Source organism: Xenopus tropicalis, chromosome 4, assembly GCF_000004195.4.
Source record: "Xenopus tropicalis strain Nigerian chromosome 4, UCB_Xtro_10.0, whole genome shotgun sequence".
Lineage (NCBI taxonomy): Eukaryota > Metazoa > Chordata > Amphibia > Anura > Pipidae > Xenopus > Xenopus tropicalis.
The window spans coordinates 63369903-63395274 of record NC_030680.2 but is presented as its reverse complement, the minus strand read 5'-3'; the positions used below and the strand labels follow the sequence as shown (position 1 = coordinate 63395274).

Below are 25372 nucleotides of genomic sequence, written 5' to 3'. Positions count from 1 at the left end.
TTATCAGATGGGAGAGTTGTGTGGAAATATGCTGCATTATGGACAAAACATATGACAATTAGCTTCAGAAATTGCACGGCAATTGGTTGTCCATGAGCCCTAAGTTTTCAGTGTCCATGCATCATAAAAATAATACATTTTTTCAAAAAACTTTCTGCTGCGTATTACAGTGGTACATAACATATCCAGCCACTGCCTCTCTAGTTGCTATTGAACTACAGCATCTATCTTCAGGCGCCTCTCACCGATTGCTGCTAATGATGGGATTTATAGTTCCAGAACAGCTGGTTAATTGGAGCAGAAATTAGCCAAACTCTTGGGGTTTATTTCACTAAAACACTGATTGCGTAACAACATATAGCCATATTGTTTAATGTGTGTAGTGGCTATTTTGTTTCTGAAATATCCTTTTTTTGCAAAATAATACAGATGTTTCCCTGGGTGAGATAAGCAATGTCACTTCTTCCTTACCCTTTGGTTCAGTTCGCCCAGTGTGACAAACTTCTATAAAAAAAAAAAAATCTAAAAGCACTAAAAATAGTTTGTTTATTTCTTAAATATTTTACTGTTCTCTTCATAGCGCTGGAACTGAAGAGTCTTTCATATTCTCAGTAGTGATGTAGTCCAATAATAAAGCAGTGGTACATTTATATGATAATATGAAGAGACCATCTGTCTATTATTTTACAGTAAATCTTCGTAGACCAGTGAAATTTAAAATCTAAAAAGAAAAACCTGTGTTTATACATGGTAAAAGTCAGTCTTGTAATTAATGTATTAAGAAGTCCACCAAGTTGTCATGGGAGCACTGCTGCAGATGTCATCTATGTAGCTTTACCATCATAAGAAGCTCTATTGCCCTGGAGAATTGTGGTGATGTTTAGAGATTCATGAGAGCTGTTAGAGAGGCACAAAGTAAAAGTTCAGGTGTTGGTGGTTACTTCTAGAAGCAATCCTGGTACAAAACCTATAGGCAGAGATCAGGGCAAAGTCAGGGCAGGGTCAGCAGCAATGAAGTCGGCAATAGATAAACATGCAGGGTCAGAACAGCAAGGGAAATCACAGTAGTACAGGCAAGGGTTAAACAGAAATCATGTCCACTAATAAAGCAGGAATTCAGCAACCAGGGAGTCAAAACATTAAATGGATCAATAAAACAACCAAGCAGAACAAGAGAGATCATTTTGGTCCCTTGAGTATTATGGATAATGGGTCCTATACCTGTACTTGCATTTCCCTATAGTTACATCAAGCACCACCGTGTCCATTCTGCATCTTCTGCTGAACTAAGCACAGCATCTTCTATTGAGGCAGTGGAACCCTGGAGCTACCACCAGCCTGAATATGGCAGTGATGCCAGGGTTCCCTTTAGTGGGTTGCATTAATAGTCACAACTGACTTGCAAGCAGAACTACAAGCAAATATTAGTGCCATTGGGTGAAATTGTGTCATGATGGCCACAATTACATAGAAGTTATGTTACAAAGTGCTATATTATGGGTAAAAAACATGCAGATTTGCACTCAAAATTGCAATTAGCACACAGCACATGAAGTAATAAGGTATCTCTGAAGAATAAAAGGAATCAGTCAAAATGAAGAATTATTTATTTATACAGTTAACTGTAGAGAATGGTTTTTGAATGTTCTTTGAACTTTTTTTTTTATTTTGATAAACTGTTTCTGGATTATAGATCTCTTAGCTGTGTATCTATTATGGTTTTGATTCCTGAGAGTGTGCAATAGTATGTTCAAAAGGAAACATTCCCTTTGAACCAAACCTGTTACATTTATTAGGTTGTTATATTGAACTAGTTTATTATTTTCCCCAAACTTTGATCTTTATCTAGACCATTTATAGATGTTGTTACACTGATGTATTAGCTATTGATGTGATGCTGTGGGCTTTATTAGATAATACTAAGCATTAGAAACCATTTGTAGGATCAAGGGGGTAAAAATGATAGAGGTTTGTAGCCATACGTAACAGTATTTGGGATGTTCATTATATTAACCTGCTTGTTTTCTCATATCTCTCTTGTAGTACAATTCAATGACTGCAGCGGCAATGATGAGGTGATATATGAAGTTTCAAACCCTGATTTTAAAGTGGAACCTGATGGGTCATTAATTGCGCTAAGGAATATTACAGAAGTGGTACGGGTATTATTTATCCATGCACGGTCTCCTCATACAGATGATATGGCGGAAGTAAAGATTCTTGGAAGAAAGGAAAGACACAATTCCTCAAAGGTAATATTAACGCACTTGGGTATTCAAGTATTCAGTGTAAACATATAGAAGTATACAAATCTATCTATTATCTATCTATCTATCAATCATCTGTCTAATCTATCCAGCATTTCACAGAAATATTTTGGCTTTCTATTGGCCTTCGTCAGAAGTGATAACAAAACCCCAAAAGAACATTTGTTTCTGTATGGCATGAATGGTTAGGTGTGATATTTTTTCCTGTCTCACATATTGTAATATATGGCTGGATGAATGACTAAGCAATGTTTTCATATTTTCTTCCCTTGTTTTAAGCTAAAGGAAAAGAAAAATATTTCAGTGCAACTTAACTAATAATACCTGTGTAATTCTAATTTCTCAAGTTTTTCAATACCACATTTTCTTGCTTGGTCCCTTTTCTATTTGTTTTTCTGAGGCCTGACTCACCTACAGGATTTATTTTCAATATCACTGGATATCACCATCATTAATTAGGAGCCCTCCCCTTAAGAGGCCTCAGTTTTTACACCATTGGATACCTACAGTATGCCATCATGGTGGTTGACCCTGGGTGGACCCTGGCAAAAAGAAAAATGGAGCCCCAATAAAAAAAAAAGCCCTTACATGCATGTTCCCACCACTGATTCACTCTGGCCACTCCTCAGCGATGCCAAAACTGTACCCGTGTTAGAAACTTTGGGTCCCCTCATAAGTTAATTATATAAGGAACCCCATGAACGCAAGCAGTACCAACATTTTGGCCATGACCTTTGTGTGTGCAATATAAACAGCTGATGTTATTCTAAAATAAGCAGTTCATAATAAGAATGACTAATACGTCATTCAGTTTATTGGGGGTCAGTGGAGTTTGCCCTAAATTTAGCCCCTTCACACCTACTTGCCCCTGCTCTGCACTGTCATTGATGGATATGGAACTTACATAAGTTTTTGCATAAGTTACATAAAAGTTTAGGGGCCCAATGATATTGCTGTGAAGCCTAATAATCTTTCCTGGAAAGTTCATGTAGAACATCCTGATATAATTCAGTAAATAGATTCCAATATTAAAAGCTGATGTTACTCTATAATAATCAGTTCATATAAATAGATAAAATAAATAATTAATTTGCTAATAAGTCAGTCAGTTTGTTGGGGGCAGTGGAATTTAGCTTATGTATTTTTTAACTCATTGGTAGTCAGTGGAGTTTATTCTTGCAAAGTTTCTCTGCATTGTCTATTGCTTGATATGCAAGTTACTTACGTTTCTAGGCAAGTTATGTAGTTTTTTAGCCAGTTTTTGTGTACTTTTTGGCGTAATTTTATATGTAACTGGATTTCACAGGGCCTGGCACAACACTGCACCCTTCTCCCCAATGGCAGCCCTGCCCCCACACACTATCCTCACCCCCTTTGCAACCAGTAAATCACACTTTTCCATCTTGGGACCCCCTGTACCTTCCTGATAGTTGCGCTGATGGCACATGTAGTCAAAGTGTATATAACCTTCGTTGCTAATTGCCCTAGTAACAGTAACCATACCAAACTGAGAATAACAAATTGGTAAATTAGCCTTCATTCTAACCTTGAATGATCAAAGGCAAAAGCTAAAAACTTTCCTGAAATTCTTAAAAGTTTCTTTAAATAACCAGTAAGCACTTAAGCCATATATAATAACATTTTTTCTCATCCAAATATTACTAGTGGTCATTTGCTGCTTTGCCAGTTTGAAAGATTTTATTGTTTATTGCCTATTACCTTCTTTTATTAAGCTCACTACCTTTTGTGCCTAGTAACTTGTTTTTAACTCAAATTAAAAATCTTAGTCAGTTAGTTGATTGCATGTTATTTCTACATAGATAGTAAACAGTCTGAACCAATTATCCTTTATTACACCAATAAGGCTACCTTTAAAAGATGTTAGTTAAAATCTACACTTGTGAAGGATCCTTATTATATGCACTTTGTGGAAATGCTGCAGTAATCACCTTGGTAATTGCCATATTAAAAGAACAGAGTTGAAGACTTTAGAAGAATTCAAGATGCAACATTACTATACTGTACTTTTGGTTTTAATAAAAAGCAAATCTAGAAAGGAAATATGCTGCACACAGCCCGGCAGCTTGAGCAATTTCATCCCGGAGTTATACACAACAGTGTGAGTAGAAATGATTAAATGGAATCTAGCTGCCCCCAAAGACATAGCTCGTCTCAAAACGGAAACAGCAAAACATTGATTAGAAGGAAGGGAGCACCTAGGGACGGCATATTGTTGCAGCAAAGTTCACACAAAAAGAATTTCCAGGTGGTAAGCAAAGAAAAGGAGGGGTAAAACCAGCTCTGGGGCAGAGAAGTATTTTGCTTTATATCATTAGGGGGTACACATGCAAGAACCCCTGTAGAGATCTGTGTGAAATCTGTCTTGGTCAGTTTACATTAATGTTATGTGCATCTGTTGAACTCTCACAGTCAATGATATTTCAAAGCAAAGCCTTTAAAGAAAAGGGAATCAGGAAACATTCAAGGAGCCAATATGGAAATTTGATAATACCAGGGTCACAACAGATAATGTTATTAGCAGATGGGCCTCTAATAAGAAAGACATTATTATGCTGCAGCTTTTTCAATGTCAAACACAGCAAGGCAAACTAAGGACATTACCAGTTATTCTATTGTCACTACAGCTGGAGTATAACTGGCTTCCTGGCTTCCCCAAACTATAGATGAATTCCCATACTTAATAAATTAATTATTCATATTGGTCTCTTTATCACATGCACCCAACAAAGAAGATGATTTAACTTGAATTGGTCTTGCAGATAACGTATTCTACTCAGGGAATGCTTCTAACATTACCTATGTTGTTCTTTTATATATATATATTTCAACATTTAAAGGTTGAATTAAAGGTCCACAAAAGGCCTGCATATCAAGAGCATTAGAAAGCATAAAATGTCACAGAAAGCTTTGTGTCTAGTCCAGATAATAAAAAGATTCTGTGTAGAGAAAACTGTAAATACTTAATATTATATTTTATTAAAATGTATTAGGAATTATTATTATTATTATTATTATTATTATTATTAAAGTGTACAATATTCTGTTTTGTATTTTTTTTTTACATTTATTTGGGCCAAAGTTCCACATTTATTAACAAGCCTGTCACTTATATATGTTTATCTACTTCTAAAAGCAAGTGGCTTGTTCCAATACTAGTGGCACTTATATTATTGTTATTATTCATTTAATTAAAATTCTATATCTAATGTAATTTATTTGAGGGGAACTCCAGCTTCCAAACCAATATTTGCTAAAGAGCCCCAAGCAACACAGAAACCTCTAATATACCTATCACTGTAACCTGTTCCTTCACAAAGTATGAATAAATACCATTTTTATATGTTGAAATTCAGCTGCTGGTTTTATTGCATTATTTGCATTATTTTTTTTATTGCATTATTATTTTGCATTATTTGAAATCCTGGCAGGGGAGGAGGGACTAAAACATTTAACAACTTTTCCACAGCCTACAGACAGCATGCAGGAACTACATAACCCACAATGCATTACACTGTGATGTTCCTTTCCTTATTGACATCATGTGTACAGGGAATTGTGGGATTTGGAGAATGCAGACTGAAGGCAGGATGAGGAAAGCCAACTACTGTTACATTTTTTTTTCAAGAAAGTCAGCTAGACCAGCAGGAAAACAGAGGGCTATGCTTAGATAACTATTCCAAATTATATTATTACATTAAAAATCACAAATAATAAAGAAACAATGTTTACTTTTCAAAAAGCTCAAGTTGTTTTTGGATGGAGCTCACCTTTAACAGTCTGAAATTCCTTGCTTTGCTCCATATAAGCTGCCATAACCGAGAGTTAATAAAGGCAGACCTTTGATATGGCGATCCGAATTACAGAAAGATCTCTGGTCTAAAGCATTCTGCCTAACAGATTCTATATCTGGTAAATGTATTTCTTTTAGAGTAAACCTGGGACACTAAAATGATATGATACCATTGGCTTACGGTTGATGTGGCTGTACTGTATAGCACTAATGTATTTAGATATGAAGAGAAGGAAATTACTATATAGGCAACTCCTGAGAACATTGCAGGGTAAAATAATGGTTAGCTTTAATGCCTTGCAGGACAGCTTAAACATAATTGAAGGGTTAAAACTCTTCTCTCATAATTATTAATTCTCATAATTACAGTATATATCATAGAATGCATGCACCATTGTTCGATAAGGATATAAAAATGTAAGCTCTATCATAGTGAGTTTCTTTACCCTTTGAAAAAATGATAATGTTATATTGTAATATCCAGACAGTAATGATGTGCATACAAGTGAGACACTAAGACAGAAATTAAGAAATACAATTTTTTTTAAGTGTTTACATTCTTTCAGCTTGTATTATTGTTCTACTTGGCCTTTTGACTCAATTCTGTAATTATCAGGTGTTTGCGATTTATTTGCATTTGACAGTGATAAAAGAAATAGAACAGCCAACAGGCCTATTAAGACCTTGTTATTATTACAAGGAAACCAATCATTCTTTTTGCACCTAGATAATTTTCTTCATATATATGTAATTGCTGAATCCAACAATTGTACAACAGCTTTAGTATTCAAATGATTCTTTCCTGCTTCCCATTACAATTCCAATCAAAGCGCTTAATGCTTAATTTTATAGAGACAAATGCATTTTAAATAGCTGCACTAGAGACACTGGAGGACCATAAATATTTCATTTGAACAAGTTTTCCCTGATTATATGGCTAATGGCAGCCCACAACTGATAAAGAATATTTGTAAGCACTCTGATGTGCTTCGGGTAACCACCAGGTGAGCTAGAGTCACAGCTAGAAGCAGCATCTTATTTGTGTTGTACAACTGCTCCTTTATACTAATGGAATTGCTCTAGAAATCATGATTCCAATTTGACTTTTGAACTCTATGGTAAATGATAAAGGTGGCTTTAATGTGTAATATATAGGAATTAAATATTACTATTATTGGTATGAAACCTATTCAGCATGCTTGGGGTTAGGGGAATAAGGGCAATAAGGGATCTTTCTGTATCACTATACCTTAAGTCTACTAAAAAATGATTTAAACTTTAAATAAATAGGCCTGTTTTGCCTCACATAAGGATTAATTATATCTTACTTGGATCAAGTACAAGGTATTGTTTTATTATTCAGAGATAAAGGAATAAATTTAAAAAAATGTAATTTGAATCTATTAGTCTATGAGAGATGGGCTTCTTGTAATTCAGAGCTTTATGGATAAAAGGTTTCTGGATAATTGATCCCATACCTGTATTGTAATTGTACATATGTCTTAAGCAGGACTAGATATGCAGTACCTTGCTATGTATTAGTGCAGTATTTTACATATATAACTGGTAATGTAATGCTTTACAATTGCAAAAGAAGCCTTGTCTCACATTGTGCTATTAGCATTCTTACTGCTGGAAGGAAAAAATAAGGTTTTGAATTTTAAAGAGAAACCTATACCCCCAAACAATTGTAGGTCTCTACAAAAATATATTGCATAAAAAGCTCATATGTAAAACATAGCTTCATCTAAATGATTTTCATAAAAAATATACTTTTTTTAATTAATATGTGCTACTGGGTACTCTTAAATAGAAAATTGCCATTTTAAGAATTATGGGCTGCTTCCTGCGATCATAGGATTCACAGTGCACACAAAGAAGCTAAGGCACACATACATGCTAGGCCCTATCAGCCAATGAATGGACAGAGTTCTGTCTTTTGCAGCACCCAGACCATCACTAAATAGTGGATCAAGGGAAAAGATTAAAATGCCAATATTTACTGATATATATATATATATATATTCCAGTTTGGCGAGATTCTTTAATAGGTCCCTTAACATAATATAAACTGTCTGCTTTTTGCCTAAAACAGGAAGTCCCAAAGCTTTATCACATTAGATTAGTTTCTTAATTCATTCAGGGGGCCTTTGTAGTAGGTAAGAATCTTGGAACACAGCAGAGAATTTTAAATTGAGTCATTAAATTGGATTATAAAACAAGAACCAATAATGAGTGTATAGAGAGGAGTCATAGAAGCACAATGACATTATATTAAGGCATTGTTAGTTTACCAACAATATTCTATATATTTAAGAACTATTGAATATGTTATGTATAGTAGAATGGAAGAGACAATGCCCCAAAGTGTGTGTGCTACTTTGGGGGCAGGTTGGGATCTAAAGAAGAAATTTCTAGATATTTGCTATATTAAATCTTACCTAGAGATCTACAGTATAAAGAATGCTGGTATGGAGAATACCAACTGGTAAAACAAGACAAGTAGAAGCAGAAAAGACCGGAAACGAAGACTAGATTGTGTACATGTGTGGTTATAAGAGGCCTATAAAGCAGAGGTTACCAATATAGTCTGATGACCACTTGCTATGGAGGCTTAGCAAAGTAGAAGAAGAATAGTCAGTGACAGCCTGTCCTTGATACATTTTCAAGGAAAAGTTAATCCCGTCATTGTTTTCTGTTTCACCCAGTTTCAAGGGGAAATTAATCCCATCATTTGCTGGTTCACCCAGTTTCAAGGGGAAGTTAAGCCCCAACACATTATTGTTTTCCAAGAACTGATGCCAGTGCTCCTAAAATGGCTGCTGGGGCAATTCCTTTTTGGGAAAAAAGAGGATTCATGGAAATGAATGTCCATTTAAACTTGATGTATATAAACTTGAAGTTTATACAACTTTCAAGGTCAGAAAATACAAACCAGCTCCTAAATATAGTGTTTAGAACAAAAATAGGCCTTAATTAAATGATAAGGATAAGAGGATTGAAATCAAAAAGTCTAAGGGGAGCATTTACTAACAATCATATTTCTTTTTTTCCCCACAATTCATTTTCTTGCGCTAAAACTCTACTTTCCTTGTAAAAAAAACAGACATTTTTAATGATTTATTAAGCATAAAAACCACGGGAAAACACTAATACAAAAATCTAAAAGCTGTCAAAGTTATTTAATTTGACATTTAGAGATTTTTTTTTCTTTCATTTAAAAGTCCATGAAAATTCATGGAAAACATAAAAACCACAAAAAATGTATGGCTTTCCTTTTCGTTCAGCAATGTAATTCTTTCATGCTTTTTCAATTCTGTTTTTTTTAATAAATGACTAGAAATTTCGTGGTTTTAGAGGAAATGAGTTTAGTCTTTCTTTCAAAAACCTAGAAAACCATGAAAATCAGAATGATAATAAATCTGCCCTTAATAGTAACTTCTATAAGATAAAATAATGTAGTTAAGATATATGCATGCATGTTTTAATGTATACACATATAATGCACACAAGTATTAGACACCAAACAACACAGGATTGCAATACAACCAAAGGAGACATTAGAGCAGAGTGCAATGTGAAAAAAATGGCTGTAATCCGCTATGTTTTTTGCGCTGTCCTGCATTTCTCTAAATTTAGGCACTAGGTGCAATGCACAGCCAGGCTCTGGACTCAATTGCTTTTAGAATAATGGTCTAGCACTAGCATCCAGGCTCTTAGTTAATGACCCTCATAAGGTAGTGGTTTTAAAGCATATTTAAGCCATCTACAAATCTAAGCAGCACATTAAACTAATACATTTTGCATTTTACAAAATAAAAATAAATAGTTGTTTTGGTCTTTCTTAATGTGTATATCAAGGGTATGACAATATCTTAGAGATTCCTAGCTCAAGAGATATTGCGCTGTAAACCCATGCAATTATCCTACCATTTTTCATGATAATATGGCCAGTGGGGCAATTAATCCCTTTTAGTGTTTGGAAAAATGTAATTTTATTTTGACAGGATAACAAATACAGCAGATAGCACATAAATTAATAATCAGGAATACTGTATGTAAATAAATCAGACTGTCTGAACAAAATAATCTGTGCCCATATATTGTTCTGGAAATGTGACGGGAAAAAATAGAGCAGACCCTATATATTAATACCATTTATTTTCATTTAAAGTGCATGAGGCAGGCAAGAAAGAACATTTAGTCCTAGTTGAAGAAGATTTTTCTGTATATATTTGGTTAGCTTCTTTTCTCCAATCACTTCATAAGTTTATTCATTGCTTCATTTGATTGAAGTGAAAAAATAGATTATTTATTAAACTAAACTGGTTAAAGGGATAGAAGATTCAAACTATGAGGTTAGACTGCCACGGTTGGGGTTGTTTTCTCAGGAAATAAGGTGCTTGCATGATTACTCTGTACAAGTACATTAGAGGGGAATATAGGCAGATAGATGTTCTTTTTTCCCATAAAAAACGATCAGCCCACTAGAGGCCACCCCTTTAGATTAGAGGAACGGAGCTTCCATTTGAAGCAGTGAAGGTGGTTTTTCACGGTGAGGGCAGTGAGGTTGTGGAATGCCCTTCCTAGAGATGTGGTAATGGCAGATTCTGTTAATGCCTTTAAGAGGGACCTGGATGAGTTCTTGAACAAGCATAGTATCCAAGGCTATTGTGATACTAATATCTACAGTTAGTATTGATGTTGGTATATATAGTTTATGTATGTGAGTGTACAAATAGGTAAGTATAGGTTGTGTGTGCTGGGTTTACTTGGAAGGGTTGAACTTGATGGACTCTCTTGATGGTCTTTTCAACCCTATGTAACTATCAAAAAAGTTGTGATGTTCAGATGAAGCTATTTTTTGTATGTTAGCAATGGACTACTGGTAATAATACCATATATTTCTAACTGATATTCGTGTTGTGCTCTCTTTGTATACCTTCAAATACATGTTTGAAAATTAGGTCTTGCATATCTTCTGTTTTTCAGTTGTATTTCCATTTGTTTTCATTGTGCGTATAGCTGTTGTTTTAAGAAGCTATATATTTTAACTGTTGTCCTGTAAAACTATTTTAATTTAAGGTTAGGAATACAATTTGCAATGCAGACAGCTTTGTAGTTTCTTCTGACATTGTGTTATTTTAGTTCTCTCACGTACAGCCAAATGCATAAATGAAAAAAATGGGAATCCTGCCGCAGGAAAATTTTAATTGAAATCATTATTATTCTTCTTCAATGTAAAAAAAAAGTGTGTTTTTAATTAATCCCTTTTGCTAGCAGAAGGACTTTAATAAGTAAAGGTTGAATTCCTGGAATCAGAGGGTTAAAATTTGATTCCATGCCAGGCATAAACAGTGAAGGATTGTATGTAAACTGGAAGATTTCTGACTCTCAAAGGCAGAATTGATGAAATATTTGTATTTGTGCATGCAATATCACCACTGTTCCCCCAGGCAGGAATAGTTCTGGGTGAATTGGTCTATTGGGTAGTAATTCTCTCTCTTTGCACAGAACTTTTCCAACAGTCAAATCGATTCTGATGAATGTGACACAACAACACAGAAAGTTTTAGAACTTTGCTTTCAGTGTGCAATATTCTGTCTCCAGAAGGAGAAAACTTTCTTTAAAAAATAGTTGCTTCTAAAATGCAAAATTATGTGTTTGAATTAAATCACCTTGGTTTTTTAGTCTTTGTTACAGTACATACAATAGTTCAAAAATACCTTTATTTGGAAAGATTGTGTACAATACTACATAGCCAGTTACATTAGTTCTAAATGACAATCATTGCAGAATCAATAACATTAATGTGTATGTGTATACAATGCAATTTAGTATATAAGTACTCTTAAATGGGTGCCTTACACTTGACTTTAGAGAACACCTGCAATGCAATTTACATTTGGAAACCTCTATTATTGGTGACCTATCCAAATTCCATGACATTTATTTATATAAATTAGTGCTTCTCTGTTCTCTCTGTTCTCTCTCTCTCTCTGTAAGTTAGTGCTTCTCTACACATGCCTCCTTAACTATTTTTTCTAGAGCAATCCAACACAAGATCAAGCCTGTAATGGCTAAATTACGGGGTCCTGTACACCCCAGCTTAGATTAAGCCAGTGACTTACTTGCCCTAGTTGTAATGCAAGCTGTAATGCACATCCACACTCAAGCTTGGTAAGGTTGAAAGATGCACTTTATTCCCTTAAAGGACAAGGAAAGGTTAAAATAAATTAAAATTAAATCTAAAGGCATTCTTTTTAAGTCCTTACTGCATATCTAAATTCCCAGATCCCTGCTTGCTTCTCTGAGATATGGAGCTGGCAGCCTACAGCAGTGTGAAGACTACAGTGACATCACTGAAATCTCTCTGTCCTTCCTGTAGGCTGCCAGCGGCAGCCTTCCTATTCTCTGAGCATGTGTGTAACTTGATCCTGTCTCCTGTTCTGAGCTACACATGCCCACCAGCCAATCAGAAGTGGATCTACCAGAGGGGAGGGGGGGGGGGAATGATACACATGTGCAGTATGAAGCAAGGAGGGAAAGGAAGGGAGAATACCTTTTTAAAGATGGCTGCCTGTTCTAGAAAACAGATAGAAAATGTGAAGTAAGTGTGACTGAGTAAATATTTGATTAGGTGAGCCAAAAGTGTGGCATTTTTACTAAACAATAGGAGGACTATTGGGCAGTATGGTTTTTAAATTTTGACTTGCATTCTCCTTTAAGGGGAAGGGAGCACCACTAAACCTCACTGGTATTATTCCAATCACTTTTTCAAACATGCTTTCATTATTGTTTCCTTACCTTCCTTTTTTTTAATTCTTTTTTTTACATTCATTCTTAGACCCTTTTCCTATTTGCTTAGACAATGTATAAATTCTTTACCCGAGGTATACATTTTTTCTTTTTTGTCTGTTTAGCAAAATGCCACAGTTTTCTGCCAGTCATCATGGATGGATTTATAGTTGTTTATACAGTTTTGTGTGTCTTAGATTTTATTTATGGTTGTGCTACAAGAGAAGGCTGTGACCATAAATTGGTAGGGTCATTAACAATGTTTGTGATTCAACTTTTGTATAATTAGGTTGGCTAGTGAAGTGCAATGTGATCTGATCCGCTGTACTTATGACTCCTTGAAGGGAATGCTTCTCTTATTGTGGTGAATTACTGAACAACATTACATAGTTACATAGGTAAGCTGGGTTGAAAGTACTAAAGTCCACCAAGTTCAGTCTCTATTGATTGTTTCCTTTGTTTTTTGGAACAAGTTTGTGGGCTTTGCTATGTTGGATAATGTCATTTTTAGTCGTCTGGATGCTGTTTTTATGTTCAGTAGTGTCATCTTTGAATTTAAAGACCTTACAGCCATCAAAGATGAATATTGATGAGCAAATCTGTCCCGTTTCGCCAAAACATTTGCAAAACTGCTAAAAACTATGGGAAACGGTGAAAAATGTACAAAATATGGCCACTTAGCGACTTTTTATGCACAAAACATATTTTTTTGTCACAAGACCTCTTGATGTAAATTTTTGTTACCCACCAATTTTTTGTTGCAGTGAATCCATGCCTCAAGAAAAGATTTGCTCATCACTTAAGCTGAATAGTCATGGGTGTATAAGGAGAATAGATTAGATGTAAACATGTAAACAGCATCCCTGTGGTTTTCTTATGCTTGTGATTTATTATTGCTTAGGGTTTTTTCTGATTTGAAAATGTTTCTAGTGCAGGAGCACTCATGTCTTAAGTTGATTTGTTTGCTCGATACACAGTTGCAATGGATCCAGATCCTTTGGTATGATGATATTAACAAAGATGAGAATCAGTTTCTCATGGTACCTCATGTTAACTGAGGATAATGCAATTGGTTTGTACTTATGTATACCCAATACATGCAATTTTTATGTAAAAGGTTTTTTTTTATACACAACAAGCTCTAATATATTATCATTATATGCTCCATATCCTGTATGAAATCCTATATGTTAGATAGGGTGCTGACATAGGAATAATAAAGGTTAACTTAATTATTTCCTTTTGAAATAATTAAATATATATAACATTTCTTATTCTCATGTAGTGAAGCTTCTATTAATTTTTCCTTTTTTTAAAACATTAAAAAATTGGAACAAAATGACAACATCTTTCAGAAAGCTACATGGTGGAGAAGTAACAGTTGGTGTGACATCACAGCATAACCAAATCAATTAATCCACTGCAATATCACAAATCTCTGTTTACATTAACAGAACTGCTAACTAAAGCATGTGACTAATGTAATTAGAAAGATAAAAATGGTTAGCTAGGAAAGAACAAATGCAACTGTGAAATAATAACAGCAATAAAAACTCTGAACTTTTAAAAGAAAAAAAGATAGAAGGAAAACTGCCCAATGGATTTTGCAGTATATGAAAAACATTAATTATTTAGAAATAGGACTTTAAAGGCAAAATCCACTAAACTATAGATTTAGAACAATGAAGACTCCCCTTTATCAATGTGTGACAGTTTGGTCTCTTTGTTGCCTCATCACATCGATAGAAAGTTGAACCACTGAGATAGCCACAAAGCATATTTATGCGACATAACTCTTTCAGGTTAAAGTTTCAAGATGAATCTATTCTACTCCTTTAAAGTTAGGTTAATATACCAATATTATTAATAATGTATGATCCTGTAGATTTTTTACTGTTATATTGTTGTAGTATAAAAGATCATTGGAACATTGAGTGTGATTATGCAGAAGTACATGTGTTTGAAATACCTTTTGCCACACATGGTTTTCTTACGTTATTATACTATGAGTAATTCAGATGTACATTTTTTCCCAAATGCATAAAGCAAATGATAAAATGAATACAAATATAGACTTACATAAATAGTGTAAGAAAAATCAATGTTTTGTTTGAAATTGGCTTTCTTTTTTAATGAAAATTCCTTTTAACCTTCAAAGTATTCAAGGGAATTTATTTTACTAGGAAATCGCAAGGAACTATTTCCCAGCTTTGCTAGTTGAATCGTTTAATCTCTACTTCACACAATTACAAAAATAGCTGAAAAGGCTTCAAACAATTGAAGGCATTTGAGTGAAAATGATAATAAAACTTTTGACCCTTAGAGCATCTATAAATGAGTGCAAGAGAAAATATTTATGAGATATCTTCTTTATGCTTAATACCTGTACTTGGCTGTTAATATGGAAATAAAATGTATCTGTAATTCAGTCCACATATCACAAACTATGTATTTCTATTAAACGGACCACTGCTCCACCCTCTAGTTATTGGCACCAAATTAGACAACTGCTGCTAGGAGGGAACCAAAGTATGATAAGATTATTTAATCAATCAGTCATTCCCAGGTGGTGCACATTGAGCTTCTTCATCGGTTCAATAAAATATACTTTATTCTTTTACATAAAATCACAAGGAATTACATATACAGTGGTGTGAAAAACTATTTGCCCCCTTCCTGATTTCTTATTCTTTTGCATGTTTGTCACACAAAATGTTTCTGATCATCAAACACATTTAACTATTAGTCAAAGATAACACAAGTAAACACAAAATGCAGTTTTTAAATGAGGGTTTTTATTATTTAGGGAGAAAAAAAATCCAAACCTACATGGCCCTGTGTGAAAAAGTAATTGCCCCCTGAACCTAATAACTGGTTGGGCCACCCTAACCAGCAATAACTGCAATCAAGCGTTTGTGATAACTTGCAATGAGTCTTTTACAGCGCTCTGGAGGAATTTTGGCCCACTCATCTTTGCAGAATTGTTGTAATTCAGCTTTATTTGAGGGTTTTCTAGCATGAACCGCCTTTTTAAGGTCATGCCACAACATCTCAATAGGATTCAGGTCAGGACTTTGACTAGGCCACTCCAAAGTCTTCATTTTGTTTTTCTTCAGCCATTCAGAGGTGGATTTGCTGGTGTGTTTTGGGTCATTGTCCTGCTGCAGCACCCAAGATCGCTTCAGCTTGAGTTGACGAACAGATGGCCGGACATTCTCCTTCAGGATTTTTTGGTAGACAGAAGAATTCATGGTTCCATCTATCACAGCAAGCCTTCCAGGTCCTGAAGCAGCAAAACAACCCCAGACCATCACACTACCGCCACCATATTTTACTGTTGGTATGATGTTCTTTTTCTGAAATGCTGTGTTACTTTTACACCAGATGTAACAGGACACGCACCTTCCAAAAAGTTCAACTTTTGTCTCGTCGGTCCACAAGATATTTTCCCAAAAGTCTTGGCAATCATTGAGATGTTTTTTAGCAAAATTGAGACGAGCCATAATGTTCTTTTTGCTTAAAAGTGGTTTGCGCCTTGGAAATCTGCCATGCAGGCCGTTTTTGCCCAGTCTCTTTCTTATGGTGGAGTCGTGAACACTGACCTTAATTGAGGCAAGTGAGGCCTGCAGTTCTTTAGATGTTGTCCTGGGGTCTTTTGTGGCCTCTCGGATGAGTTGTCTCTGCGCTCTTGGGGTAATTTTGGTCGGCCGGCCACTCCTGGGAATGTTCACCACTGTTCCATGTTTTTGACATTTGTGGATAATGGCTCTCACTGTGGTTCGCTGGAGTCCCAAAGCTTTAGAAATGGCTTTATAACCTTTACCAGACTGATAGATCTCAATTACTTTTGTTCTCATTTGTTCCTCAATTTCTTTGGATCTTGGCATGATGTCTAGCTTTTGAGGTGCTTTTGGGCTACTTCTCTGTGTCAGGTAGCTCCTATTTAAGTGATTTCTTGATTGAAACAGGTGTGGCAGTAATCAGGCCTGGGGGTGACTACAGAAATTGATATTGAAATTGAAAATTGAAATTGATAAACCACAGTTAAGTTATTTTTAACAAGGGGGGCAATCACTTTTTCACACAGGGCCATGTAGATTTGGAGTTTTTTTTCTCCCTTAATAACGTAAACCTTCATTTAAAAACTGCATTTTGTGTTCAATTATGTTATCTTTGACTAACAGTTAACGGTTTTTGATGAGCAGAAACATTTAAGTGTGACAAACATGCAAAAGAATAAGAAATCAGGAAGGGGGCAAATAGTTTTTCACACCACTGTATGTCAGTGAGTTCACTAATTTACTGACATGTGACAAAGTGTTTAAATGGGCCAGCCATCATATTAATGAACTATCTCTATGGATCATTAAAAACTGATGCATTATAATTATAGGAGCAAACTGGTATGATTGGGATAGGCTAATGAGAAAGTCTGATCTATAACAACATTTATGAAAGATCCCTGGTTCTAGACACTGGGGAGTTCTACTACAAAGTCACATTAAATGTTTTTAGTTTTAGACTTTTGCTACCAATAAGGGCGATGGCACACAAGGATATGTGACCCCACAATTAATCTCCACTAGCAGTGGTGACTTATCTCCTTAAATACATTCTTACTAGGGGGCAACTAATATCCTTGTTTGCCATTGCCCTAGAGAAGGACAAAGATCTCACTGGCTGGGATGTAATCATACTGTATATTTAGGTGTGGTGTCTCTGTAATGAAACTGTGTGGAAATAAGTATGTCTGTGATAGTGATGAGCGAATCTGTGCCGTTTCACTTCATGGAGAAATTTACAAATCTTTGAAAAGGTTCACCAAAATTTCTTTGATGTGCAACAAGTTTTTTGATGCAGGCAACAATTTTATGCCATGCTGCAAATTTTTACACACCAAATATTATTGGCAATGGCAAAACGTGGAAATTTGCCACAAATCCATGCCTGCCAAATTATTTCACCCATCACTGGTAAGGAGCCATGACATGTCAGACAAGTGTTTAGGTGGCTTAATTTTTTTTTTAATTTTTTTTTTGTAAATCATGCAAAATCTTGGGAAAAATGAGACTAATTCGACTATGGTTTTTTATGAATCAGCCTCTTAAAGTAGCTTGTGATGAGTGAATCTGTTTTGCTGTGCCGAAAAATGTATGTAATGCATCTTTTTTGCCGAGTGCTACTTTTTTGACATGACCACAACTTTTTCACTCAACCACAAATTTTGCGGGTGTTTCGCAAAAAAAAATTGCCAATGGCTAAATGAGGAATTTTGCTGCAAATCCATGCCTGGCAAAAAAATTTGCTCATTACTGTAGCTGATTTTTAGTTAAGAGAGAGGATAGGGTGTCTTTCCATAAAGAGGTATATTTGGACCAAATCTCAGATGCTTTCTTATGATTATGGAATGTATGCCTTTTTATAAATCTTTATTTAAAGGTTTTATGGAAAATCCAAATTATTTCATACCTTGTGGGCTAATTATACCATCAAAGTTGGTTTCATTTTGGGTCATATTCATAAATGGTTGATGTAATGTTTACTGCCTTTGCCAGATTCCCTTGATGCTTGTATTGCTATTTATAAAGCTTCAAATAGTTTCTGGCAAAGTCCACTGTTGATGCAGTAAAGTGTCATTAAAATCTCATTATTTCAATGGCTTTTCAATGACTTTGACTACTTCTCTCACTTTGCCTGACACCCTCATCCTCTAGCAGATAAGAATAACATTTCACCAGGTTTAAGCTAGTGAAGTAAATAGAAAGTATTTTTGTTGAAGTGACAATTCTGTATTATTTACAAGTCAATCATCTCACTATGGAGCAAGCTGTACAATTATAGCCATAATAATGCTGCTTTCTGATCCAGTGTACCACTTATAACTTAAAGGCATGGCAACATGCCAGGAAAGATTAGAACTGAATTATTCTTTAAGCAAACAAAGCACATTATAACCATTACAATAATGACCAAATTTCCTGTTTCCATTACAACTAACATCAAATGTGCAATTACCAGAAACCCCTAATGGAAAAAGCAAAGTCCTACACAAAACTACAGTGCTGAGAAAGTTCTGTGGCCTTATACACAGATGCTCAACCATGCAAAATCTGCCTATTGGTGTTGCATAGGCCATTTTAAGAGAACAAACAAAGGAACACAAAATTAGGCATTTTTCCTACTGTACATGTCCCACTTTAATTTAATTTTGTCCTTGACTTGATGCAAGTTGCAAAAGAAACAGAAATTAGGAATGCATGAAGGAAACATAAAACTGCAACAATGTGTTGACAGTTGCCTTATAGAACTTCAAAATAATGTGATGATGATTGCCTTTAAGGTTTTTAAACTGCAATTTACTTACTCAGTAGAGTCTTTCTATAGTTGGATTGAACAATGACTTTTAGTTTTACCCTGATAAGCACCAGAGATTAAGGCCACAATGTAATGTGTTAGAATAATTATTAGTATCAATCAAACGTTGACAGGTAAGGACACCTTCAAGTTTTCCAAAATAATGTGTCCCTACTTGATTGACATTAAGTGGTATATTTAATATTTCCTTGCAGTGCCAAGTGAACAATTGTCAACAGTATTGTTAAAGAATCTTTTGAATAACAAATGCTTTTGCTTTCAAAGATACTGAAAGAACATATAAGGCTTAATATTAAACTACTAAGGAAGCTATTTTTCAACCGTTTCCATTATTTTTATGAGCTTTAATGATAGTTTCCTCTCCTAAATAATGGATAAAATTACTCTTACTGATCCCGAAAGTGCCCATAAAAGAGTATTGCATTAAATTTAACACTATGCTTGTGGCCACTTTTTAGGCAATTTCAGCATACTGAACTCTAACACTCATAGAAAAGAACTGAATCTGACTGTTCAATGCAGTTCTGTTGATTATCATATTGATCTGCATTAAGATACGTGTCAGTTCATTAAACACTTAAAACTTTCAGGGCAATTTCCTTCACCATCAGAAAAGTGTTACTAAGGCTGAAAACAATTACACTGCTGGGAATCCCTAACAAATTATAATTTATATAGCAGGCGCTGTTTAGGTAGCACACACACAGATGAAGGGTGAAATTGCCTCCTGTTTTTTCCAAACAATTTAATGAGAGCTTGGGTGTCCCATATTATAACATTTTGACCTCATATATAATGAATGCACTGGTATAAAAATAGGGCTCCCAGACACAAGGAAGAGGAGACAAACATGCTGAAAATATTAGCAAACTGTGACTGTGATATGTTGTATTTAAAAATATTTGTTCATTGTCCTTAAGAGTGAACACCATGCATAAGAATCACAAAACAAATCCAATTCAAAGAGCTCATTGTAGTAGTTTCATTTTTTTCTGTATGCTATATGCTATATGCCACCTCAGACAAATGGGACAAATTCATCTGGCAAAGAATAGAAGTATAAAATGTATGTAAAAAGAAGTGTTTAACAATATTTTATAGTCTTAGCTACACATACATACACTATAATTACACAGCTTTATAATTACACAGGATTATTTACTGTCGTTTTAATGTGGTGACATTTTTGTACACAGTGTCATAACTATATGCTCTTTAGATGCCTTATGCAGAGCCATGCAAACTCAGGATAAAATTCCTATACCAGCTTGTGGTGGCTTGGGATCACATACATGATTGTAAGGCTTTGCCAACTCAGTGGCTGATGCAGCCAGCCATTATTTGGCACTTGATAAATGCTACTTGGCATTTGATAAATGTATCACTTCTTGACCTAAGGTTACACTAGATTGTTCTCAATTCCATCAGTTGTTTTGATAAATGTCCTCTGTTTAGACTTCATTCACATGGACATTTACTGCTTTATTTACTTTTCATGTCAGGATTTATATTTTCTAAATTCTAAACAATTTAGTGATTTTAAGTCTAACCCTCTGGCTTTGCATGATATAACAAGAGATTATAATATATAAGTTTAGAAAGTTTAATTACAGGCAAAATATGCTTGCAGCCATGAATAAAACAGTTGTCAGTACTACAGTTTTTCCAAAGGTAAGAAAGTCATTGAATCAGTTTGTTTATAGTGTTCTCTTTATGTTGTCATGTAGAGGTCCTGCCTACTTTCACTATTAGAATCTGTTGATGTAAACCAAAAATGAAGACACTTTCAGCTTCATTTATAAAAGATGGGGCAAGAATAAAGCACAAACAATTGTGTGTAACTCTGAATACAACATTGACTGTGTTTGTGGGAAAGAGGGCTGTAGGTAGGTGGTACATGTGCATCCCCTGACATGTTCTATAGCTTGCATGTCATTTAAATGCAAAAGTCAGATAGAGCCAGCATAAGGTGCAACCTGCTCAACAGGCACCACCATCCCTTGAAACTAAGTGCTCTGGGGAGGGGGCCTAATGGGTGCTTGCATCCACAGGGTTGGATGCAACTTAGTATAAGAAGCACTAGTAGTACCATGCTCATTCTGCACACAATGTGAAATGTATACCATAAAAATCTAGCTGCTTGAGCTGTCATGATTTCAAATAATTCACTCTACCATTACAAAAATGTATTCCTGAACCAACAAATTTTTTTTAGCTGTAATATTGATGTGTAGGCGTCATCTCAGCATGGCCTGATTCCGAGCTTTCAGAAGAAGCCAAGCTGGACTTGGATTTCTTACTATTGAGTACTATTCTGATATCTACTGGGAGCTGCTATCTTGTTACCTTCCCATTGTTCTGCTGATTGGCTGCTGGGGGGGAAAGGCAGAGGGATAATTTCACTCCAACTTGCAGCTCAGCAGTAAAGTGTGAATGAAGTTTATCAGAGCACAGGTCACATGGCTGTGGCACCCTAGAAAATGAAGAATATGGCTAGCTCCATGTGAAAATCTAAACTAAATATAAAAAAAAATGTGTTCGTGTTTTTGAAAAATGGATTTCAAAGCAGGATTCTGCTGCAGAAGCTTTATAAACTGTGTTTTGAACAAAAACATGTTTCCTATTACAGTATTCCTTTAAAAAAAAAAAAGAACATTCATGCATTCTCCAAAAATTATATTCCAGACTGTAGCACAGAACAGAAGATCAATCATCTTTTATTGAAAGGCAGAGACAGTATTTTGTTTACTTTGCTTGTAGCATGGTGAAGTCAAACATTAAGCAGGAAAGTTCAGGAAATATGAAATGTGAAAAAAACAATAAAACAAAATAAAACCAGTATACTTATAGAAAATATGACTGTGTGTGTAGAGTTAACTTACTAACTTCCATAGGATATGCGGAAAGAACAGGGCCCTGACGCATCCTATTCCAGCTGGCACTCCCTAACTTGCACATCTGAATGGCACAAGCAGCTCTGTATTCATTGGAGAGGCACATGTCTTTGCATTTTGAAATGCAAAGACCTGTGTCCATGGGCTATAAATGCAGGTCATGGTGCAAAGTGCACCCTGTGCTAAGTAAATGGGCCCTCTTATCTTAAGGTAAATTTAAATTTTTATTTTTTTAAATAGTATTTAGCAATTCATGTCTGTCAAAAGGGGGGCACATGCATAACTACAGTTTGGAAATCCATGCCTCAATCACAGCACAACAGCGTGCCAAGTCCTGCTCTATTATAGGGCAAATCAACACTGGGAATGTGTCCAATGTCAATGGGATAATTTATAACCATTGAAGGCCACATATGCCTCACCATCTTGGGTACATGTAGAAGGTCTCATTGGCAACTATAGGCCAAGTACCAACTCTTTCGGAAATTCAGTATACTTAAGAGTGCCCAAGCATCTATTCAAATACAGGTGGGATACATGTTGGAATTTAAAATAAACAAACTAAATAGGAGAAGGCTGAGCTATTTTTTACATAAAATAGGGCTGGATATAGGTTCTTAAATGGTTACCTGGAAATACAGTTTACTTTTTCCGATAATAAACCCATGTGGTTAGCCTTGTTCACTGTTTCTATATTGAAGCTGTGTGTACCATACTATACAAGATCCAAACCCAAAGCTGATCAAGCTAGGTGAAGAAGAGCTTGGAACTGATATCTAAACAAAAGGCTGCCATCTAAATGCAAGGGTTTAAAAGGGGCTTTTTAAACTGAGACACTAAAGAACTAATGTCATAAAAAGTTAAGTACTGGAGGGAAAGATGAAGTCTGTTTATCAATAATTGAACTACACTAGAATTGTGTCATGAATGGTAACCCAAAGCCCAGAACAATTGCCAAGGTCCCAATCACAGCTCACAATTCTGCCTATAACAGCCACCTTTGGCTTCGGTTAGAGCCCTCCGCTACTTGGGTGCTGCCAGGTCTTAAAGTGAGAGAACCAGGGCAAAGGTTCTGAGTGAGCAAGGGAACCAAATTGTTGAAGAAGGGCTGAGGGTGCTAACAAGAATCAATCAGGCAGGCCGGGTCAAAACCCAAAGATATCTCTCTGGCTGGCAAAGGAATCTTTCCAAATATGTGAAGCAACCAATATGGGTAATAGCTCCAGACATGTCTTATTATGTATGATGTCAGATTCTTTCCAAGAAGAAGGTCAACCCCTTGCTCATCTATGGTGGATGTCCAAAATCTTCTTTAAATAACAAGAATGGCTAATTTACTGAAATGCATCAAAATATTAGTTGATTATTTGCTGTCAGTAAGCTTTTTCCTCTGCCCTTTGTTGCTTTTCCCAATAAAATGGTTTAAGCTTTGGCTTAGGCATGAATGTAAAATGTTTTGAATTTACTCTATTGCCCACAAACAAATGTGCTAGCGATGCCTGGAAAAGGTTCTCCTCACACCCTAGTGAAGTATATTTCTACTACTATAGTAGAAAATTACATATCAAATTAAGCGTGTTACCCATTATAAAGGTGGCTATACATCAGCCAATAAAAAGAGCTTATTTGGTCTTTAATGAGGCCTTGAAAAGGCCTACACAATACCTGGCAGATACAGTGCCTTGTAGAAAAACGCATCAAGTGAAGGCCATATCGGCATGTTGATGTGGGCCCATTATGATCTGATCCTTGGTCAGGAAGCCAAAGCGTCAGATCATCTCAATTTGGCCCCGGTGCACTGGTAGCTATGGGTATAGGGGTCACCAAATGAGCACATCCTGCAGAGTATAACTAGCTTAAAACAATTCCTTGCTCACAAAGATGAAAAGGTTTTATCTGTGTACCAGCATCTATCTCAGGTTCTAGTAATAACTGTATGTAAAATTAAACAAAACAAAAAATTATTGAATGCACTCAATAAGAACTTGCGGGAACTTACTGCACTCAATTATATATATATATAAATATTTTTTAAAGGACTCTCTAACCTTGTTTAAAATAAAATAATTAACACAATTTTTATATTAATTTAGGTCAGACTCATCTCCTGTCTTATGACAAGTTTCTATTTGTGTTTAGTTCTGAAGAATTGATCAAAAGACACATTTCCTTTTAAGTATCAGTAAGAAAGTAACAGGAACACTCCTGACATGAAAAAAACCTTCATACTGTGTATATCTAACTTGTTTTGGAGTAACATAATTAGTTTTATCTTTCTGGAAGGCTGTGGCTTGACTTGGAAAAAGAAAAGGCTGTCCTAAAATCCCAAAGTGACTAAAATCAATTTTCAAATGCAAATGAAGTAGCATAGGTGAGGATTTTCCTTATGCAAAAAAATTGCATGTCTGTGGTTTTGATCTAAAAGCTGCATAAACAAGATAGATTGGTGCCGCTGAATTGCATTATTGCCAGGCAGAAGTTTTATATGCCCAAAGGTGCACGAAAAAAAAGATTTAAAAAAAAAAAGAAACTGCAAAAAGAAATATGTTATTGTTGTAAGAGTTAATAGGTCGATAACCGTACCTCCACATGTCACCCCCTCCCTGGTTCAAGTATTGGAGCTCTCTTTTCAATTAGTTCCAGTCACATCTTTTGGTTAAAGCAATTTTGTGTGACGAGAATCTTTTCCCTTTGGGAAATCTACACGAAGGGCAACCCTCCTGCCTGCTAAATTCTAGAAACATCATGGAGCCCAGCCTAGAAATGTCAAGCACTAACCTGATATCATCCCAAGTCCCAAGTGGAAATTTGTGATTGGTTGTCATTTCTGGCCCTAGTTTTCATTATTAATATGCAAAGATTTTTTTTAATAAAGCAGCAGCTGCAAGCTGGCTCTCATTCTTTGTAATGGTATAAACACAAATGTAGCAGCCACAGGTGGAAGCTATGTGTTTAAATGGCAGCTAAATATCCAGGAGTGACTGGGCACATTGCTGCCAGGATACAGCTAACAACCCCACGCTCTTACAATACTCTAACATCTCAGGGCACAGAGTGCATTCAGTGCGTACAGCACCTCCATGACAAACATTCCCTTCTAAGTCTCCATTTAATTTGTTTAAACCAATGCACCTTTGAAATTCTAGTGCTGCATAATCTTGTATAGCTCATTTTTTTCAACCAGTTGAGATATACAGAAGCTCTGAAATTACTGGTAGAAATGGAAT

The 25372-nt window shown here is 35.4% G+C and overlaps 1 protein-coding gene across 1 annotated transcript in view; it reads left to right on the top strand.

The window, feature by feature from the left end:
* cdh13 (cadherin 13) overlaps positions 1 to 25372 on the top strand; it is a 512601-nt gene that overhangs the window by 192348 nt on the left and 294881 nt on the right. The window contains 1 exon segment of the mRNA NM_001103078.1: positions 2044 to 2252. Coding sequence (NP_001096548.1) covers positions 2044 to 2252 — 209 coding nt within the window.